This window comes from Nymphaea colorata, chromosome 11 (genome assembly GCF_008831285.2).
Source record: "Nymphaea colorata isolate Beijing-Zhang1983 chromosome 11, ASM883128v2, whole genome shotgun sequence".
NCBI classification, from domain to species: domain Eukaryota; kingdom Viridiplantae; phylum Streptophyta; class Magnoliopsida; order Nymphaeales; family Nymphaeaceae; genus Nymphaea; species Nymphaea colorata.
Window position 1 is genome coordinate 8,746,356 of NC_045148.1, and position 19,155 is coordinate 8,765,510.

Sequence of the window (19,155 nt, forward strand, 5' to 3'; positions counted from 1 at the left end):
GTTTTGCAGATTGATATCAACTACCAAACCCCCGATTCGGATCTGACTTCTAATGCCTTTTGGTTTGAAACTGGTTTGATTACTTCCGAATTTCTAATCCACCAAACCCGATTCAGATCCAATTTCTACTGCCTTCTGGGAATGCATCTCACAGTACCCAAGGGATGAACCAAGACTAACTTAGATTAATTTGAAAAGAAAAACCATTATCACCCTAATATCGTTTCTGCGACCACCCTAAAAAGTTGAAGCTTTCTAACAACTTGTCTCGGTAAAGTAAAAGGTCTGCTTTTGGTGCTTCAGAGTGTCGCTTTTGCTGTATTTTAAGAAGCAGATCAGTAACTTTTTTTTTTTTTTTTTTGCAGCACAAAAAGTTGATGCATTTGAAAGGAAAACCCGTGTCATGACATATGCACCAATTCCGTTGGATGCCACATATCTATCGATTGGATAGACTGTGGTAATAATAACACTAAACCCAATCACTTTCCCTCTAGAGGGGCATAGTGAGGGCTAGGGGTGAATACAGAGTCGAGTCGAGCCCGAGTTTAGTCGGCTCGAGCTTGGCTCGACTGATGAAACCTTGAGCTCGCTCGAGAATAGCTTGACAAAAGCAGTTCAAGCTCGACTCGGCAGTTACATGATGAGCTCGACTTCAACTCTATTAAGGCTCGACAAACTCATTTAAATAGAACTAATATTAATCTTTATGTGTTGAGTTGGAGTTCGAGCTCGATTAAGGCTCGACAAACTCATTTGAATATAATTGATATTCATCGTTACGTGTTGAGCTCGACAAACTAGTAAACTCGTTTGAATATATCGACTTGATTAAGGCTCTACAAACTCGTTTGAATATATTGACTCAGGTCGAGGATAGCTCGAACTCAACTTGATTATTTTAACAAGTCGACTCATGAACTCAAACTCGACTCATTAAGCAAATGACTCGGCTCAAACTCGTTAACGAGAACGAATCAAGCTCCTTTGTTCACCCCTACCCTAGACTGAGGGCAAGGAAATGGCCTTGGGGTTTTAATGTGCGCTGGGCAGGAGATAGGAGAAAAAAGAAAAATTAAAAAGGAAATCACTATTATTATTATTATATATTTTTTTTTAACTCAATAGAATGTGAAACGAAACTAATGTAATGGTAGAAGAGAAATGTGATGGTAGAAGAGAAGGGAAGGAATCGTGAGAGTATCCACAGGCACAAAAACAGAGAGATACAGAGAGAGCTACTTCTGAAACTGATCCGATCTCGAGCTCAGCGATTCCTGTAAGAAGCTCCACGACCGCTCCATCAACCCTGGGCTCAATCTGACCATGAGCACGCAGAACTCCATCTGATTGAGAGCACCATCGCCGTCCAAGTCCCCCACCCTCACCATCGCCGCCGCCTCCTCATCGCTCATCCCCGTCAGCCCCAGCGCCGCCGCATTCCTCTTCAGGCTGTCGCAGGTGATCAGCATTGTCGTTGGATCCATAAGCATCCTGAAGCCGTTGCAGAGCTCGCTCATCAGGCCCTCTGCCCCCAACTTCTCCGCCAGCCGAGGCAGGAAATCCTCAAAATCTTGAACCATTTTGGGATTAAGACGCCTCTCGTTCTGAAGAGGGGAGATTCTTGTGGTTTCTGTTGGGAAGGAGAAGGCATCAACCCTGCTCGACTCTTATAGAGGAAGGAGGAAAGACAGAAACGAATCGATGGTAGAAGGAAACTGCATCCATTGGTGATGATTCCAAGGAAACTACACAGAGAAAGAGAGAAGAGGAAGAAGTCGGCAATTGACGACTTCCACAATTCTTAAACGCAATGTTTATACGAGAAAGGGATTTTCCTTGACGGCAGCAAGGCGAAGAGAAATTTCCATTGGGCCGAAGAGTCTTTGTCAGAGATTGACGTGCTGCCATTGACCATTTCTTCCTTGGGGCATAAACAAATGGGCAGTCGGAGGGATACTCTTGTTCGAAAAGGAAAAAATTTAGAGTGCCTCTGATACGGCAGCACCTGCTTTTCCATGGAAAACTTATTACAGTACGACCTAGAATGGAGTGGCCTGTTTCACAAGGAATGAACACCATGAGTACTCAACTCTGATGTTGTTCAACTTGAATTCTTTTCAAGTAGTTTCACTTAGAGCTCACAGAAGGTGCTTTGATGTGGATAGATCGGAACTTTTCCGTGGAGGTGTAAAATTACATCTTCTGTAGACCAACCTTGCTTTACCAATCGCAGGTGATCAGCGTGTTCCAGTTTGCATTGTACACGCCACACGGCTTTGAATTTGACTGTTAAGGGGATGATGACTGGATTCAACTGAGCCAAGACATAACTGGTCGCCCGAAAGAACCCAACCAGCATAGTTGGCAAACTCGTCCATCGGACTCGTGAGTCATCCGAATTGACTAGGCCTGGGCGGCGGGCCCGGCGCCGCCGGGTCAGGCCGGGCCACCCCCGGGTCGGGCCGGCCCAATCGGATTTGGCCCAGGCCGAGCCCAGGCCAAGACCTGGGCTATCGGGCCAGGCTCACACGCCCGACAGGCCCGGCCCAATGCCCACCCTTAAAATTGACTATGATAGTTTATTTTCTAGGTCCCATTTAGGAATCACCTGACTTGGCAGGTTATCAATTAATTTCATGTTTTTTTTTACTCTACTCGTGTTGATGAAAAGTTTGTTATTTTAAAAATTGTGAAATATACATCCAAATCTTATGGTTTGAAAGTGGTTTTGTCTGTTGTAAACTTGTATTTAGGTTTTTTCTCAATAATTTGGTAATAAAAACATTGGGAAATAAGTGCACATTTAGGTTGGATTCACGCGGAGTTATTGTCCTGTTAGACATTTAATTCCTAATTTTACTAAATGTACACACAAAGGCTCGTATTTCATGTTATTTAGTTTGATGAGGAAGAATTCAAACATGAAGCCCCCAACAAACTTACCTTCATCCATTTATAGAAAAAAAAAAGCTTTTATGATTTTATGACCTAGCCTGCTGAGTCGCCGAATCAACTCACTGAGCTGGTGACCTAACTGTCAGCTGATCCAAGTTCAAGTCACGGTTTGCCAATTATGTTCCAAGGTCCAAAAATTTATTCATATGCCTTAAGCAAGATTTCAGGTTTGTGAGAGGGGTTCTAAGTAATTTTTCATGAAATGTACTAAATTAAAGTTTTTAAATTTTGGTTAGGGCCGAAATATCATTTTTCAAAAAATTTTTATATAGTAAAATGAAAATTTCTAAAATTTACATGTAAATTTTAAAAGAAAAAATTGAGGTGGGGCAAGGGCCCATGCGGGCCCCACCTTGGCTCTACCCCTTGGTTTTTGACATCTTCAAAACGAAGATTGTAGGGTGATATTTTTTTTTTCCAATGTAGGAACAGGTGATGTTGTGATCATATTTTTTTCACCATTAGATATCGGACAGGTGGGCGTATAAAAGACAATTCACCCGTGTAATTTTTGTGGGTGCTACTCCCTTGTATTGTAAAAGGAGAGATCACGACATCCGAGTTGAAAGGTGTCGCAATGTAACGAAAGATCCCAAAGCATAAAAAACAGAAAAACCTTTGGGTCTTTCTTTAAGTAAAGTTTGCTCATTCTAAAGTAATCAGTCAAGTTCTCACACCACAATAAACTGTATTTCCCCACATTCACACTGAAGTGGGATCATCATCTGGCTACCGGAGCTTGACCTTTGGATACTTTCATTCGTCAAACGTCTCTGTTGAAAAGCATCACTTCTTGCCAAATTTCACCCTGCAAGCTTGGGTAAAAAATTGGGGCGACCCGCATAATCGGGTTAAATCCGATCCGTCAAGGATTTGATATTACTTTAATATCCAAAAGCTAAAACGATACTTGGATACCAAGAAGTGTACGATTCAAGTCCCGTTACTTGATCTCGGCGAGAACGAAAGGTTTACGACCATTTATTGCCCTTTCTTAATTCTGGATCTGGATTTCGGACTCTTGTCCAGCTTCAATTAAATTATGAGATCAAAGACGCTTTCCTTGCCGGTTGGAAGGTTCCAACGTAATTTCTTTGGGAATTTTCATTTCACATATGAAAATGGAATAAAGTAGAAAAGAACAGAACTTCAACGGAAATTTTTCTGAATTTCCGGATAAGAGCACATGTTTTCTGAATGCTGCTCCACGAAGAAATCGGGTTTGACAGTCAAAATCTGGAAAGAGTTGAACTTTTCCTTTCTTTTTCTTCTTTCATGTTTTCAGATTCTATCTTTCTCTTTGTTTCAGATTGGAAAAGGCAAAGTCTACTCATAAGAAAATGAAAAGTTTATGGCAATTTTTTGAATCAACTTACCTGCAGTTGAATTTTGAATATGTTCAACTACCCAACAAGATTTTCGAACCATTTCAAGTGGCCATCCGAATTTTGACTACTTCTTTTCGTAACCTAAAGTTTAAATGTTAGAATGGCTTATAAAATGAGTTTTTTCTTATTTTATATTGCCAATTGCATTAAATAAGACGCTTGTATCAAGCAATCAAGGAATTGAAGCCCTCCATTAGATTATTAAGAAAAAAAGTAGGACCGAAACTTGAATTTTCCATATTTATTAATTTAATTTTTTGGTTTTAATTGACCGGCCCAAAACCTGATGCCACTAAATGCTGGTATCCTTCCTGGAAGATGCAGACCAACATGCTGACGGGACTAATTATCTAACCCTTGTCTTTTTCGTTTTTACAAATAAAAAAATCAATTAAAAAACTGAAAAAATTGTAGGAAAATCTTTGGAGAACCAATTGTTAAGCATATCCAAGATCATTTTCAGGTTACCCAGAATTTCTTAGACCAAGTAATCAAACACGACGGTCTTTGGATTAGATATGAATTAGGAGGTTGAAGAAAGTACGACATCAAATGTGTTTAAATGTAACTCATTAAACTTCATATTATTATTGGCTTTTGGGATCAGAAATAAGATGATCATGTCATCTTCCGTATGAACAAAATGACATCAGCCTGGCGATCGTTGAATTATGAACGTCGGATATTTCTGAGGGAAAGATTATCTCACCCCTGCATCCTATTATCAGAGGACGGGAAAAGTTTTTCTGAAAATTTCAGTTTTACAGAGCATTTTCTATTGCTTCTCTTTAAGTAGTCTTCTTGGTCTTAATTTTTTCAACCCAGGAAGGGTGTTTGGTTGCAGATGAAACTTCCCACGGGCAATTATTTACTTTGGTAACTTATTTCCGGTTCGAGGGTAAACATAGATTCATCATATCGATTAGAATAGAGATAAATTTTGAAGGTGGAAATTTAGCTTGTGTTTGATTGCGGTGGTATAGGAATTCTTAACTCGCGGATAAACTTTTGTCGCGGAAAAGAGTTTCCACTTTTCTACCTAATTGGAGCTGTAAATATTTCGAATAAGGATCAGAACAACTGATTGTATTTGTAGCTATTTTGGTTGGAATATGAACATCAGAATTGGTGAAAGCCTCTTAGTTCAGACCAATTGCAGTTTTATTTAATTACAATAATGATATTCATATATAATAAATTAATAATGCTTGTCCGCTGTTTTTTCTCATCTATCAAACTACAGGCACGCCTTATTATTTTATGCTGTTAGATAACTGGCGATCCATATTTGGTCTAATGTCTGGAGGACATGAGTGCATTATTTTGCTGCGTAAACAAATTAAAACCAAACATGTATATATAATAAACTAGAAAAAAAACATTGTCTAACAGCTACAATACGTACCTACTATCTCTTTCTTCCCTTTCCTTCTCTCTATTTTTTATTTTTCTTAGTTTTTTACTTTAATTTTCATACTCATCTTCTGCACCCTTAAATTAACTAACTTTGTTAGAAAAAACGAGATATAAAATCTTATCTAATAAATACTGAGTTTAGAGAGATAGACAGAAAGAAAAAGAGAGGGCAACAAAACGGGAATTCATTCAAGACAAAAACAGTGACAAGGCGTCACCAAACAAAAAGTAAAAAAAAAAGAGAAAGGTAAAAGTAGCAAAAAAGAAAACTAACAAAGAAAGCAAATGCAAAAAACATGGAGAAACAGAAATCAGAACATATGAATCAAAAAACAAGACGAGGAAGACACACTAAGTGAGTCAAAGGCGGAAGTCATCCTGTGACCAATGCGAAGGCCAATGTGAACATCTGCCTTCACAATACATCCAACGAACATGATATTGTTACGCTCTTCCCAAACCGGCCACCAACAACAAATGAGTCAAAACCACTGGTAAAATGCCAACCACGGCTGACTAAAGGTGAATGTGAAAAGAAATCATAGAGAAGGGAGATAGGAGTGTATGAGGGAGGGAAGACCAGGCGGGGGCTGTAATTGACAAAAGAAACGACAGTGAACAAAAAGATGGTACCTTGACTCCACAATAAAGAAACAAAGAAGACACTGAAAAACCATGGCACGAAGTGAAGGGCCTGAGAACCAAAGGGCACGATAAAGGAGCCATGGAACAGCTGGCCTAAAAGTGTTAGGAACAACACACAAAACTCTCCTCTCGCACTCTCAAGAGGGGGTTAGAAGCAACAAGGAAGAAGACAAAGATTTACGTGGTTCGGAGCAATAATCTCCTACATCTACGGTCGCACAGATCTTTCATTATTCACTCTCAGATGAACATAGACACTCTCAAAGAGAAGACAAAAAAGAAACGGCGCCCCCCCTCACAACATAAGGATTAGGAAAACTCGCATTTGTACAAAATAACATAAATGCCCTTACATAAGAATGTCCAGTATGGATCAAGTTTCATACACCAACAAAAAGTAGTACGATAACATGAGGCAAATGTAAACAAGGTAGTAGGAAAAATAGAGAGAGAGGTCGCCATAAATTTCATTATTGCCTAGAGGTGAGAAATGGGTTGCCAATAACACCCTTTTGCTATTCATAAATTGAGTTACCTAGAGCTAGCGTCCACTTGTTGTTTACGTTCAAAAATTGGTCACAATATGCTATCTTCTTCATATGAAAGTTTCTTATTTATATGCACCATAGACTGAATGGAGACGGCAGCCATCTTTAAGGACCAAATGTCAGCTAAGGAAATTGAAGTCTTAAACCACATCCCAAGCAAGACTCTTTGAATACATATCACGTGATGGGGACGTTTCGTATTAGGCAGCTGGTGTACAAACGCTCTCATCATGTTTAGAATCATTTTTGCTTCTTATTGAGCTTAAGAAAGAATTTCGTTAGTGCATGAATTTGGGAGCTCAATCTGAGCTTATATGATTCTAAGAAGGACATTACATTCCTAAAATACGTGCTTCAAAAATGTAATGTTCTTATTTAATAAAACATGCATAGTCACATGGTGTTTCTTGAAGCAAGATCATGGTGTTCTTTAAACATGTATTCAACTAATGATCATGTGTCACAAAAACACAATGTCTTTCTAATCAAATGCGGCACTTTTACTTGCTCTACCTATTGTCCACTCTTAGGGGTCAGGCTGATGAAAGCTGATCATCAGTTTCATTCTTGTGGGCACTATTTCTCTGGACTACAAACAATTGGTACATTACTCTCAAATTTGAATGGAGTAACTATACACCCTACCCCCTACTCTCAAATTTGAATGGAGTAACTATACACCCTACCCCCAACATTCCTCGGGATTGTTTGGTATAAAGAATAGTAATATTTGCCCGAAAGAATGATGCAAATTCATGGAACTCTATATTCTTAAATTTGCGTCAGAGGGTCAGTTCTGGTTGTTGCATATACTATTGTAGTGACCCCTCATCTAGAAAGCATGGTAATTTAAAGGAAAAGAACAAACAACGAGCTGGAACTTTTATGTTGCTGACCAGAAGTTCTTTTTTTTTTAATCAAAATTAGTCAACCGATCGATGTCCTCTTCTTCTTTTATCAATGTTAAAAAATTAGCCAAGAGCAATATACGTGAATGTCTTTCTGTCTCATAGAGAAATCCAACACTACAGAAGATAAGCATATATGTCATATTACGTGTTTAACGGCGGAGTTGATAAAAATAAACTTGTATGTTGACCTTTTCAAATATGAAGGAAAAAACTCAGGTGTCCTTTTAAGAATATTGGAAAGTGGGGGTGGGATCTTCTTTAATTATCATTATGGGATGTGTTTTTGAATATTTTCCAACTCACAGTGGCTTCCCCGTATAAGTTTCCGAATACATTGTAAATGTACGGCCGCTTAACAATTGAATGATTTACAAAAGGCCGCTTAACGTTTAAATAATTATAAATGGCCCTCAGTTAAGAAACAGGTTTGCAAAAGAGTGCCTGCCTCTCTACGACGGTCCCCTATTCTAGGCGTTATCAAGTCGACAATTTTTTTTAAAAAAAAAATTTAGATTTTCTTTTGTCTTTTATAAAAATTTTAAAAATTAATATTTCGGCCCGTGTCAAAATTTGTAAACTTTAATTCAGCCCTCCTCACAAAAAATTTCTGACTTCGCCTTGATTGGACTCAACTACTTGAACACCATCCATTCATTTTCTTACCTAAAGCCAGCCAAGGAATCGCCCACGAGTTTACACTTAAGTGGCCAAGTCTCCCTACTTGGGATGGATTTGGGGATGTAAATGGCTTACAGATTTTGATCGGATTCAGTCTATAACAAATTCAATTATGAGTTTACATAACTGGATCCTAATCATATTATTTTAAGGCCGAATTTAGATTGGACTAATATAAGATCTGATCTGACATTGACATGGAATTGATTCAGATCTTTATCACATTCCAGTCAGATATCATATCTGAATTCATATTCGATTTCGCAACTGTATCCAATAAGATCCAAATTGTTTTTTTATCGAATCTGGCTAAACGAATATAAAATCAAATCTCTAACTTGATATATCCAACCCATTTACACCCGCAGGCGTTCTTCCCGTGGAAGAATAGGAAGGTCACTAAAACAGTCACAACCAGATTAGACAAAAAAGCCGCAAACATTAGAAACATAACATTTGTGTTTCATGAATCTACTTTCAAACTAAAGTTTCATAAAACACTTGAACTAGTGTTTTGAATCTACCTCAATTTTATGACAGATTCATGAAACACTCACATGTTATTCTGAATGTCAAACGACTCCTAAATGTTTCATAACCTTTTTTGAGATCCCAGACTCTCACATATTTCAAAACCATGGACTTGTGATCAGGCAGTCGCCCTCATACCATAAATCTGTTGTTTTTACAAAATAATACAGATTTGGGATCCTCAATTGAAAGATCCACTGTTTATTTAACCTGTAAATCTAATCTCTATAACGGAGATTTAAAATCAACATCGACAGATCTCATATTATCAAACATAAACACAATCGTAGGACAAGGTTTGATAAGCGATTTTGAATCGATAGAACTCTTTGTAAAAGATGAAATACTCTTCATAATGACGAATCGGTAGCCATTGTGATCGAAAACGATGAGAAGAAACAAATATGACGCACTATTGGTAATATAATATGAACATGAATGTGTCTCTCCCGGCATGCAAAGAGCACGTCAAAAGGACAAAAATTGGCGTAAGAAAGACAGCACGAAAGACGGAGAGAGAGATGTCTCTGTCAACAATCGACCGGAAGAAGAAAGAAAACTATCGATTCAGATCGATGATTTGCCTTGAGAGAGAATCGTCCACGGATCTCCACAGCCGCTCCATCAACCCCGGGCTCAACCTGACCATGAGGACGCAGAACTCCATCTGGTCGAGAGCGCCGTCGCCGTCCAAGTCTCCCTCCCTCACCATCTCCCTCGCCTCCTCCTCCGTCATCCCTTCCATCCCCAGCGCCTCCGCCTTCCTCTTCAGGCTCTCCCAAGTGATCAACCCGCGCGTCGGATCCATTATCAGCCTGAAGCCGTTGCAGAGCTCGCTTATCAGACCGTCTGCCCCCAGCTTTTCCGCCATGTGGGGCAAGAAATCCTGGAACGTCTGTTCTTCAACCATGTTCCTGGAACTCTCTCTGTTCTGCATTGCAAAATGGAGGGATTCAATTAAGAGATCACGAATATGGGATTGAAAGGGGAAGAGAGTGGCGATCTAATATAGAAGCTGTGATCTGAAAGACTGGTTTCTAGGAAGGAAGAAACCGAGTTTATTAATGCCAACCAAATTACAGATGGGAAGGAGTCGGTGGACGGTTGCTGGCTTCCATTTGAATTCACATCTTCAGGCTCTGCCTCTCTCTCACTTGCTTCTCTGAAGCTGCGTCTTCCAAAATTCCAAGATACCAACCTTCACCAAGGGGGAAACATGTCATTTCCAAACGACGTGGCATCCCCTCTTTGCTATATGATTGAAGTTGAGTAAAAGGACTGCGAACCGAGTCGAACCATATGTTCAACAGTTCAATCTCTCTTTCGATTTATTTTATTGTCAAAACTTCATGTTCAAGACCGATTCGGCTCCGGTAACGTTCAATATGGGAAGTGATTCATTATAATACTCAAATTCTTCATCTCACCTTCATATGGGTAACTTCTTATGATCTAGGATGAAATTTCGAACATAATATAAAAATAATAAATTTAGAAAGAAAAGCACACAGGTAGACAAAAAAATTATGAAGTGAACTTATAAAAAGAAATTAATGAATAATGCTGTGTTGACCACGTATGCCACATGTCTGTCAGCTAGATTTTCAGTTTGTAACAAAATGTAGAGAGATTTAGTCAAATAAAGTATGAGTTTTTTTTTTTTTTTTCAATTTCTCAGACCATCTTGTAATGTTGAAATTCAAGTATATGACGAGTTTGTCAGGCAAAGAACAATAACAAATTTCTCAGCTGCCAAACAATGCTATGGTGGAACGGGAAATAAATTTCATAAATTACATTGTAAAAAAGAATTATGCTTCTCATAAGAACTTAAACCAAGGTAAATTAAAAAAATATATATAGTACCATAGTTATTGGTAGAACAAGTGCAAAGGCACCTGAACTAAGATGATTGGTAAAGAGAGTACCCATGAAGTGTTCCGTGCAGAACTGATGGTAAATTCATTCAGTTTCACTCAATCATCTCGTAATTTCACACGTCGTATTTTAATTATTCTTGCTCAACCTTTTTAAATGTTTTTATTCTTTAAATGGTTTGCATTCATATTTTCAAAAAATATACACAATATCAACATTTTATTGGTTTTCACCTAAGGTTAACTGTGATTCGATTCATCCGATTATTTGAATATGTCATTTTACAAGATTATATGCAAAAACCAAATTTTGTTATATTGTCATGGTGAGTAACATTGTCACTTCACAAGATTCTCTGCAAAAAACCCAATTTAGTTCACACTTTAAAAAACCCATTTTGTAAAGACAAAAATGAAAATAAAAAAAAGTTAAAAAAAAGTTTATAAAAAACATCTTTTAAAATTACCAAAAAAGTCCCATATACTTTTAAGGCGTACAAGAGTTGTGTGCTAGATTGGTGGGATGTAAAGGCTGGCAACTGTCATTTTTATGAATTTTCGAAGTTTTGTATTTATGACAACTTAGTAGAATTTTTCATACAAAAAAATGAGCTTAAGAGAAAAAATGAGCTTAAGAGTACCTTTCTTCGAGACTCATGACCGATTAAGCTAAAGATTGGAATTTGAGTGCCCATTTTGGTTAAGGGTGGGCGTAGGGCTGGTGAGCCCGGGTCTCGGCTCGGTTTTGGCCAATTTAAAATCTAAAAATAATTTTTTAATTATAAAATAATTTTTTAAATATAAAATATATTTATTAATAATAAATATATATTATTAAAACAAAAAAATTAAAAAAATATTTTTTAAATTTAAACGAGTCGAGCCGGGTTTTTTCGGGCCCAGGCCCAGGCCCAATCGGGTTGGGCCCGGCCGGGCCGGTGGCGGCCCAATCGGGTCAGGCCGACCCGACAGCGGCCCGGCCGGACACCCACCCTTGGTGGCTCGAGCCTCCCTTTCTCGGGTCGGGCGGGTTGAGATGGGTCCAACCCCAAGTTCTTTGGGTAAACATTCCAAACTTAAGATTGTTTCTGAATGTTTTCTTGTTGATTGAAACGCCTAAAGAAAGCACTTATCGCAAGGCAACGAGCATTTGTTGTGTCCAAACCAATTCATGCCACACGAACTCATAGCAACATGCAGTTGTCATTCTAATTATAGGAATGAACTGCCACCATTCCAACATTCATCACTCTTCCTGTGCCTATAAAGTCTCCCTCATTGCGTCCTTTCTCGGCATCAGCACCACCATCAGCTGATCCACCATTGCAGAAAGCGCCATGGAAGTTACACCAAGGCTGCCCCACCTCCCATCTTTCCTCCTCATCCTCCTCCTCACCACCTACCTTCTCCCCTTCTCCTCCTCCTCCGCCACCACCACCACCACCACCACCATCTCCGCCACAGCCGGCCTCGTCATCGAGCTCTTGCACGTAGATGCCCACATGAATTTAACCTACCAGCAACACATACATGCGGCCATACGCCGAACCCATCACCGGGCTCTCCACCACATGCAGAACAGAAAGAAAGTGCCACTTCGTCAACAAGCAACAACTCTCGACACGCCACTACACGGCCTCAATGGAGAGTACCTTATGAGTCTAGCACTCGGAACTCCGCCAACCTCCTTCTCGGCCGCCATGGATACAGGCAGTACTCTTATATGGGCTAAGTGCTTTCATCCAACAGACGCGCAAGACCTGCCCATTTTTGATCCGGAAAGCTCCTCCTCCTATTCAACAGTTCCATGCAACAACTCACTCTGCAACATCAATAGTGTTTTTACTGGTTGTAATGGTACCGATTGTGCCTACATGGCGCAGTATGCAGACTCATCAGCCAGTATGGGAACTCTCAGTTTTGAGACTCTCACCTTCGGCTCCCTGACAGTTAATAACATCGGATTTGGATGTAGCTTTAGGGCTGACGGCTTCGACAGCTATGGTGCTGCAGTAGTTGGGTTCAACAGAGGGCCCTTATCTCTCGTCTCTCAGTTGGGATCATTGATTGATCACCAATTCTCCTACTGCTTGGGTGGGTATAATGCTTCCAACCAAAGCAAGCTCAAGCTTGGACCCAGCAGTCACTCGATCACATCGGATGCCTCAACAAGTACTCAATTGTTGGTAAATCCTGCAAGTCCTGAACACTATTATGTCGCTTTGCATGGCATCAGTGTCGGCGGGAAGCGCCTCCCCATCCCAGAGTCTGTGTTCCAGTTCAGCTCTGATGGAAGCGGGGGAGTTGTTGTTGACTCAGGCTCAACTTTTACAGGCCTTGCTGAAGAGGCATACAGGTATGAACCCCTTCCCTTGGCTTTCTTTCTTTCCTTGGCCTCTGCATAGTAAAGGATCTTGCATCCTAGGAATTCGATGAGATCACATTTGAATACGATGAGCTCAATTGAGCGTGCCACGACAGAAAAGCCAATATCCTAGCTAGTATCTTCTTTCGATCCCTACTACAAAACTTGAATAGGATCCTATATGTATACTGTATTTTTGGTTCTCTAATATTATTTTTCACCCTCGTTTGTAAAACCATTTCTCTTTTCTTGATACGATTAAATTGGACTGAAAATACCAGTTAATTGCTTTTGCAGTTATCTAATTCCTGCACATAAAATTAGATTGGAATGATATTAAAGTCTTCCCGTTTGAGTGGACGCGAACATATGATATCAAGTGCATAGAGAATGAGGGGATCTTTCCTCCTCAAAATAGTTTTTAGCAAGCTTGCCAACCTACCTACCGATTTTATTCATCTGCTCGACAAGTTAGATATCAGACCTGAATTTGTCTAACTCCCATGAAGCAAATTTAGTAAAGAAAGCTCAATCTGTTGGCTAGATGTGCTGGCATTGGTTTGGGCTTTATCTTTAATTTGCAATCGAAATCTTGAAAAGTTATTTGGATTCTGCGTTTTTCATTTGCATGAAGGCAGTTCAATTCAATTATTATACTTTTTGCAGCTTGGTATTGTCATTAATTTACATGGAAGTTGTTAATTAATTTCAGTATCGTAGATGCAGACGAATAATTTCGTCTATATCGTACTACTTCTGCAACCTAGCTAAATGATAATGCCGCTGTTATTGGAGATGAAATTCTCTCACCCTTATTCTCATTGGCTTGAGTTTTCTAAATCAAGACATTTCTTGGAAAAAAAAAACTATTTAAAATATCAAGCCATAGTGAATTAATTGTCTACTACGAAGATATAGCATTCCAATTTACCTAGAGAACAAGGAAGACGCATGAATACAGAACGGACACAAACTCAAAAGCACGAGATATTTAATATCCTTGTCTACCATCTGCTGGCCATGACACTTCTCATATAGTTAACTCAGAAAAGAGAATTTGCATGAAATATAAAAGGCAACGAACAGCCAGTTGTTTCATAATTGGAAGCTTCTCATGTACATCACGGTGAATAATAACTGGTGCTGATCATTAGACTATTTATATTGGTAAGATCCCTGATTATGTATAGTTATTGCTAATAATGTTTGATCTTGATGACAGTCTTCTGAAGGCGGCGTTCATCCAGGAAATTGGTAAACCATCTGTGAATACAACGTCCCTGGATATGGAGACCTGCTTCCAAGGCTTACCCGACTCGATCTCCATCCCCACTCTCACATTTCATTTTGAGGGCGGCGATCTGCAAGTGCCTGCAGAAAACTATATTGCAGTTGATTCAGTAAAGCAGTTGTCTTGTTTGGCCATTCTTCCAACTCCAGCCAATGTGAACCTTATTGGTGCCACAACAATGCAGAACTTCCTTGTCAGCTTTGATCTTGGGAGGAACATGATCACTTTCACACCTACACAATGTAGTACATTGTGAAGTTCCCACCATGTATGAATTCTTTCTGCATATGGTGTACTTTGCCACACATTACATGCTATAAATATAATAAGCAAAAGGTGCTTCCTCCAATATATAGTCAATAACTGTTCAACTTCATACTCTTTCTCTGTGTGTGTCATTATGAAATTATGAATGTATCAGTGTGAGGTTAATGAAAGGGTCACTAATAACGACTCGCTCGTTGAGGGGGAGGGAGCCAGCAGGGGCCATGTCTCCCCTGTTCAAGTTTTGGAAATTTAAATTTTACCTATTAAATATTTCAAAATTTTTATTTGACCAACATAAAACTTTTGAAAAAATAGGAATAGCCCCTATTAAAAATTTTCAAAAATTTTATTTAGTGGTCGTAGGATTTGGTATGGCAAAAGATATATATATATATATATATGCCAACAACTACAAGTTATCAAAATTGAGATATCTTGTCTATTGTTTAAATCCTCAACATCATTTGTAGATTTATTAGAAAATTTAAAATTCTTTTTTGCTTGATTTCACGGAAAAATTGCACATAGTCTCGACGGAAATTGATTTCCATATTAACAATTTTTTAAATAACTTGTCCATTGTAATTTAAATAACTTGTCCATTTGTATCGAAAGATCAGGTCCGATCAGGTCCGATTCCAAAGCCACGTCCATACCACTTAGCAGGTTGGTTCCTGTTAATTAGCGGGACCCCAGGAAACTTGGGTTCGAACTTCAACCTCATTTGGAAGAAGTGCAAGCAGAGAAGCTGGGAAACTCTTTCCCATTTGCATTGACACTCAAAATTGGATTTTCTTATTGCCGAGGATGCAGATTGTACTTCTTAAGAAATGAAAATTAAATTCTCAAGAATCATTTGGTATTTGGAACCTGTTGTGAGTGTCTGACATAAAAGTTAAGACATATTTACTAAAAATTTATTTTAGTAACATGAATTTGTCCCAATTTTTGAAGCTCATTCATGTAACATTTAGAATGTTCTTACAATAGTCACAAAAAAACGCATTATTTTAAGAAAAATGTGAAAAAAACATGAGAAAATGAAATGCCATTTAAAACTTAAAGAAAAGCATTTTTTTGAAAAAAACCGTAGAAAACAAAAAATGCGTTTTTAACACATTTTTTGATTTTTTTCACTTTTTTCATTTTTGTCATTTTTAATGCCAAATTTATTTTTTATTTTTTATTTGTTGTAAATCTACTTATCTTTTGATGTTTTGATGTTTGTGTTATTATTTTCTTACTTATTTTATTTTTTTCATATTTTTAGTTTTTTAATTTATCAAAAAATATCACTTTTTCATTTTTTTTTGTATTTTTCAAACTTACACAAAAAAAAAAAAAACTTTACCGTTTAAAACTTCAAAAGCTATGGTTCTTACTAAAATGACATCTCAAAGTTAAAGTATTAGACCATTAAGGATGTCAATGGGTCAGATTTGATATAAGCTTACGTCAAATTTTACTTATTAAGATTTGCACGTTGAAATAATAATATTCTATTTTCTATAATAAGTGCACAAATTTTTGTTTAAAAGGCTTTCACTACCCATTTTCCATTTTTACCGGTTACTAACTACATAGAAAATCATGATAATGACAACGGAACAAGGGGGCCCAATTAGGTTGAGTACTTGGTTTTCCCGTAGCTAATTCTATCACTCAGTAGTTCACTTGAATCGCTTCCACTACTTTCTAAGGCTGATTGACTAAAAATTTTGTTTGTAGGGCTGTCTTGTTGTAGTTCTCAAACCTTTCATAGACCAAATTAGAGTTTTTAAAAATATTATAATGAATTTGACTTTTTAAAATGAAAGAGGTAAGTGGATAGGTTGAAAAAGATTTACCTTTTAAGACATACTTACTATACTTATGACACATTTGCATTAACTTTTCAAAACAAAGGAGGTAAGCGGATAGGTTGAAAAAGATTTACCTTTTAAAGCATATCAACTTTACCTATGACCCTTGCATTGGGTCTCTAACCCACTTTTATGAGTAAATGACATGGTGTATAGGAACAGGAACTTGTGCATATAATCAGGTTCAGTTGTGGCCCCTTCCAGCCATCAAATCAATTCCGGCTTTAAATGTCATATAAATGTGAAGAATGCCAACTGCATTCTATTTACTGTCATCTAACTACAAAAGCCAAGTACATACTTAGGATGTCCGCTCTCCTACTTGAGATGGTAGGACAATTCTCATCTCAACTACAATAGTGTCGCATTCCTCCAAGCAACCTATTAGAAACCACACTCTCTTAATGCACCAAGAACAGAAAAAAAAGAACAATAAAGTAAAAGAACATACTAAGATTTACTTGGTTTAGAGACAATGTTCTTTTCCACCCACGACTGCCATACTAAACAGTTTTCGGTATTTAGAAAAAATTAAAGAATACAAGTCAAACAACACCGTGGTAAGCATGAGAGGGTAAGCATGAGATTAGGACAAAACCTACAAAATAGAAAATGACATAAATGTCCTTATAAAAAAAGTAGAAAGTAAGAAAGGGTATCAATTATAGATCAAGCTCCACTCCAACACAATTTTTTTTAAGAATTATATTTTTTGTATGGAATTTATAATTTTTTCATAATTTTTGTGGTGTTTTTCATATTTCACAGTTAGAATTTTTTGTACTTTTTCACAACACACGCGCGCGCACACACACACTCTCTCTCTATGTTTCGTCACATGGGCACGTTCAGTGTGGTGCGGATTGAGGAAGCCTTTTACCATTGCAGATCCAACTATGCCTCACCCCTCTCTCTCTCCCTGACTGCGCCGCTGTGATGGGATGGAGTTCCGCGTCTCCCACGCCCTGCTGAACAAGCTCTCCTGTGCGGCAATCGTCGCCACCTCCGTCGCCCTCATCTTCCTCTCTACCACCCACCCTCGCACCTTCTGCAGTACCCCGCACCACCACCACCGACTCCCCGCTTCCTCCCGCTCCAGTCTCCTCCGTTTCCCCCGCTCCTCCTGCGAAGCCCGCCGCCGCGACGTCCTCTCCCCGGACCGCCGCGCCGAGCGTCTCCGCTCCACGCGCGAATGGCGCCGTCGCGTTGATTCGCTCGCCTCGCTTTTTCGATCCCTCGCTTCCCGAGGTCTACTCCGCAATAGCTCCCGCGCCCTCTGCGTCTCCGCCGGTGCCGGTCACGAGGTCGCCGCCCTCTCTGAGGGGACAGGCCTCGCTGACGTAACAGGCGTCGAGATCGTCGATTCACCTCCCCTCGTCAGCCGGGCCGACCCTCACAACCTCCCCTTCTTCGATTCCGTCTTCGACTTCGCGTTCAGCGCTCGTCTTGCCGATGCGCTTTTCCCGGCCAGGTTCGTGAAGGAAATGGAGCGGACGGTCAGGCCCGGTGGCGTACTCGTCGTGACATTGGAGAGGCCATGCTCCGGAGAGACGATGGGGGCTGTCAAGCTGCTCTTTGGGAAATCGGAGGTGGTCAGTATTACTAATGCCACGTTGGTCGGAGTGGACGTGGTGGAGATTGTGTTCAGGAAGAAGATGCATCCTTGAAATGGGAAGAACTTCTGTTTGTATCCGTCATTCCGATTCCTTGTACATCTTATTCATTATTTGATTTCCATAAACAGAAAATTAGTTCGAATTTGTGCAATTGGAATGGTTTTCTTTGTGAAGCTATATTCTAATGGGACGTGAAATTGACCTGATTCGTGCAAGTCATCCGAAATTCTGTGATAGGTTAATCGATTTCAGTCATATTCCTCTTTGAATTTCAGTCATATTCCTCTTTGAAACGAATGCATTCTTCGAACAGTGAAAATGCAGAGACACATTCACACACATAAAAACAGAGTTACGCTTTCTGAGTCTTATCGTAATTCTACATATACCTTTTCAAATGAAAACCATTTGCCTTGAGTAGATATTTCAACAGTTAAACCATGTTTCTTTTTTTGGGTAAAAAGTTTGATTTTCTAATGCCAGAATGCTGTGGAAATTATAGGCTATTGGTCTTGAATCACTATAAAAACGTGTACTGCGTATTTTAATCAAGCGGTTCTTATGACGTTGTTTTTTATAACAGCGATCTTATATGGTCACTTTTGCAAAAGAAGTACAAATGACCATAAACTGATATAGTGATATACCTCAGTGGTCATCTCTCTCTCTCTCTCGTTTATATGTAGATCTGCTTGTATATGTGTTTGTTTGTGTGTGTGTGTGTATGCATATGTTGCAGATTTATAACCTTGCAGGCATTATAATTGTTCCGGGGAGAGAGTTAATTTACACAATTTTCATG

General features: G+C 39.0%; 4 protein-coding genes across 4 annotated transcripts; 2 read left to right on the forward strand and 2 right to left on the reverse strand.

Annotated features, from left to right (window-relative positions):
* Positions 1 to 1,075: 1,075 nt before the first annotated feature.
* LOC116264618 (calcium-binding protein KIC-like) lies at positions 1,076 to 2,152 on the reverse strand. Its single transcript, XM_031644944.2, has one exon. The coding sequence runs from the start codon at positions 1,581 to 1,583 to the stop codon at positions 1,239 to 1,241; it is 345 nt and encodes a 114-aa protein (XP_031500804.1). The 5' UTR covers positions 1,584 to 2,152; the 3' UTR covers positions 1,076 to 1,238.
* A 7,314-nt stretch (positions 2,153 to 9,466) lies between these two features.
* Positions 9,467 to 10,141, reverse strand: LOC116263535 (calcium-binding protein KIC-like). The gene has a single exon (XM_031643274.2). It carries the CDS (start codon positions 10,010 to 10,012, stop codon positions 9,635 to 9,637), a length of 378 nt encoding a protein of 125 aa, XP_031499134.2. The 5' UTR covers positions 10,013 to 10,141; the 3' UTR covers positions 9,467 to 9,634.
* A 2,119-nt stretch (positions 10,142 to 12,260) lies between these two features.
* Positions 12,261 to 14,959, forward strand: LOC116264626 (aspartic proteinase nepenthesin-1-like). The gene is made up of 2 exons (XM_031644954.2): positions 12,261 to 13,308; positions 14,540 to 14,959. The coding sequence occupies exons 1-2, from the start codon at positions 12,290 to 12,292 to the stop codon at positions 14,862 to 14,864; spliced, it is 1,344 nt and encodes a 447-aa protein (XP_031500814.1). The 5' UTR covers positions 12,261 to 12,289; the 3' UTR covers positions 14,865 to 14,959.
* A 2,649-nt stretch (positions 14,960 to 17,608) lies between these two features.
* LOC116264533 (uncharacterized) lies at positions 17,609 to 18,526 on the forward strand. The gene has a single exon (XM_031644823.2). The coding sequence runs from the start codon at positions 17,679 to 17,681 to the stop codon at positions 18,402 to 18,404; it is 726 nt and encodes a 241-aa protein (XP_031500683.1). The 5' UTR covers positions 17,609 to 17,678; the 3' UTR covers positions 18,405 to 18,526.
* Positions 18,527 to 19,155: the final 629 nt, after the last annotated feature.

Coding starts and splice junctions, on each gene's coding strand:
- LOC116263535 (XM_031643274.2), bottom strand. CDS start 10,012: ATGCAGAACAGAGAGAGTTCCAGGAACATGGTTGAAGAACAGACGTTC.
- LOC116264533 (XM_031644823.2), top strand. CDS start 17,679: ATGGAGTTCCGCGTCTCCCACGCCCTGCTGAACAAGCTCTCCTGTGCG.
- LOC116264618 (XM_031644944.2), bottom strand. CDS start 1,583: ATGGTTCAAGATTTTGAGGATTTCCTGCCTCGGCTGGCGGAGAAGTTG.
- LOC116264626 (XM_031644954.2), top strand. CDS start 12,290: ATGGAAGTTACACCAAGGCTGCCCCACCTCCCATCTTTCCTCCTCATC. Junction 13,309..14,539: donor CTTGCTGAAGAGGCATACAG/GTATGAACCCCT, acceptor TCTTGATGACAG/TCTTCTGAAGGCGGCGTTCA.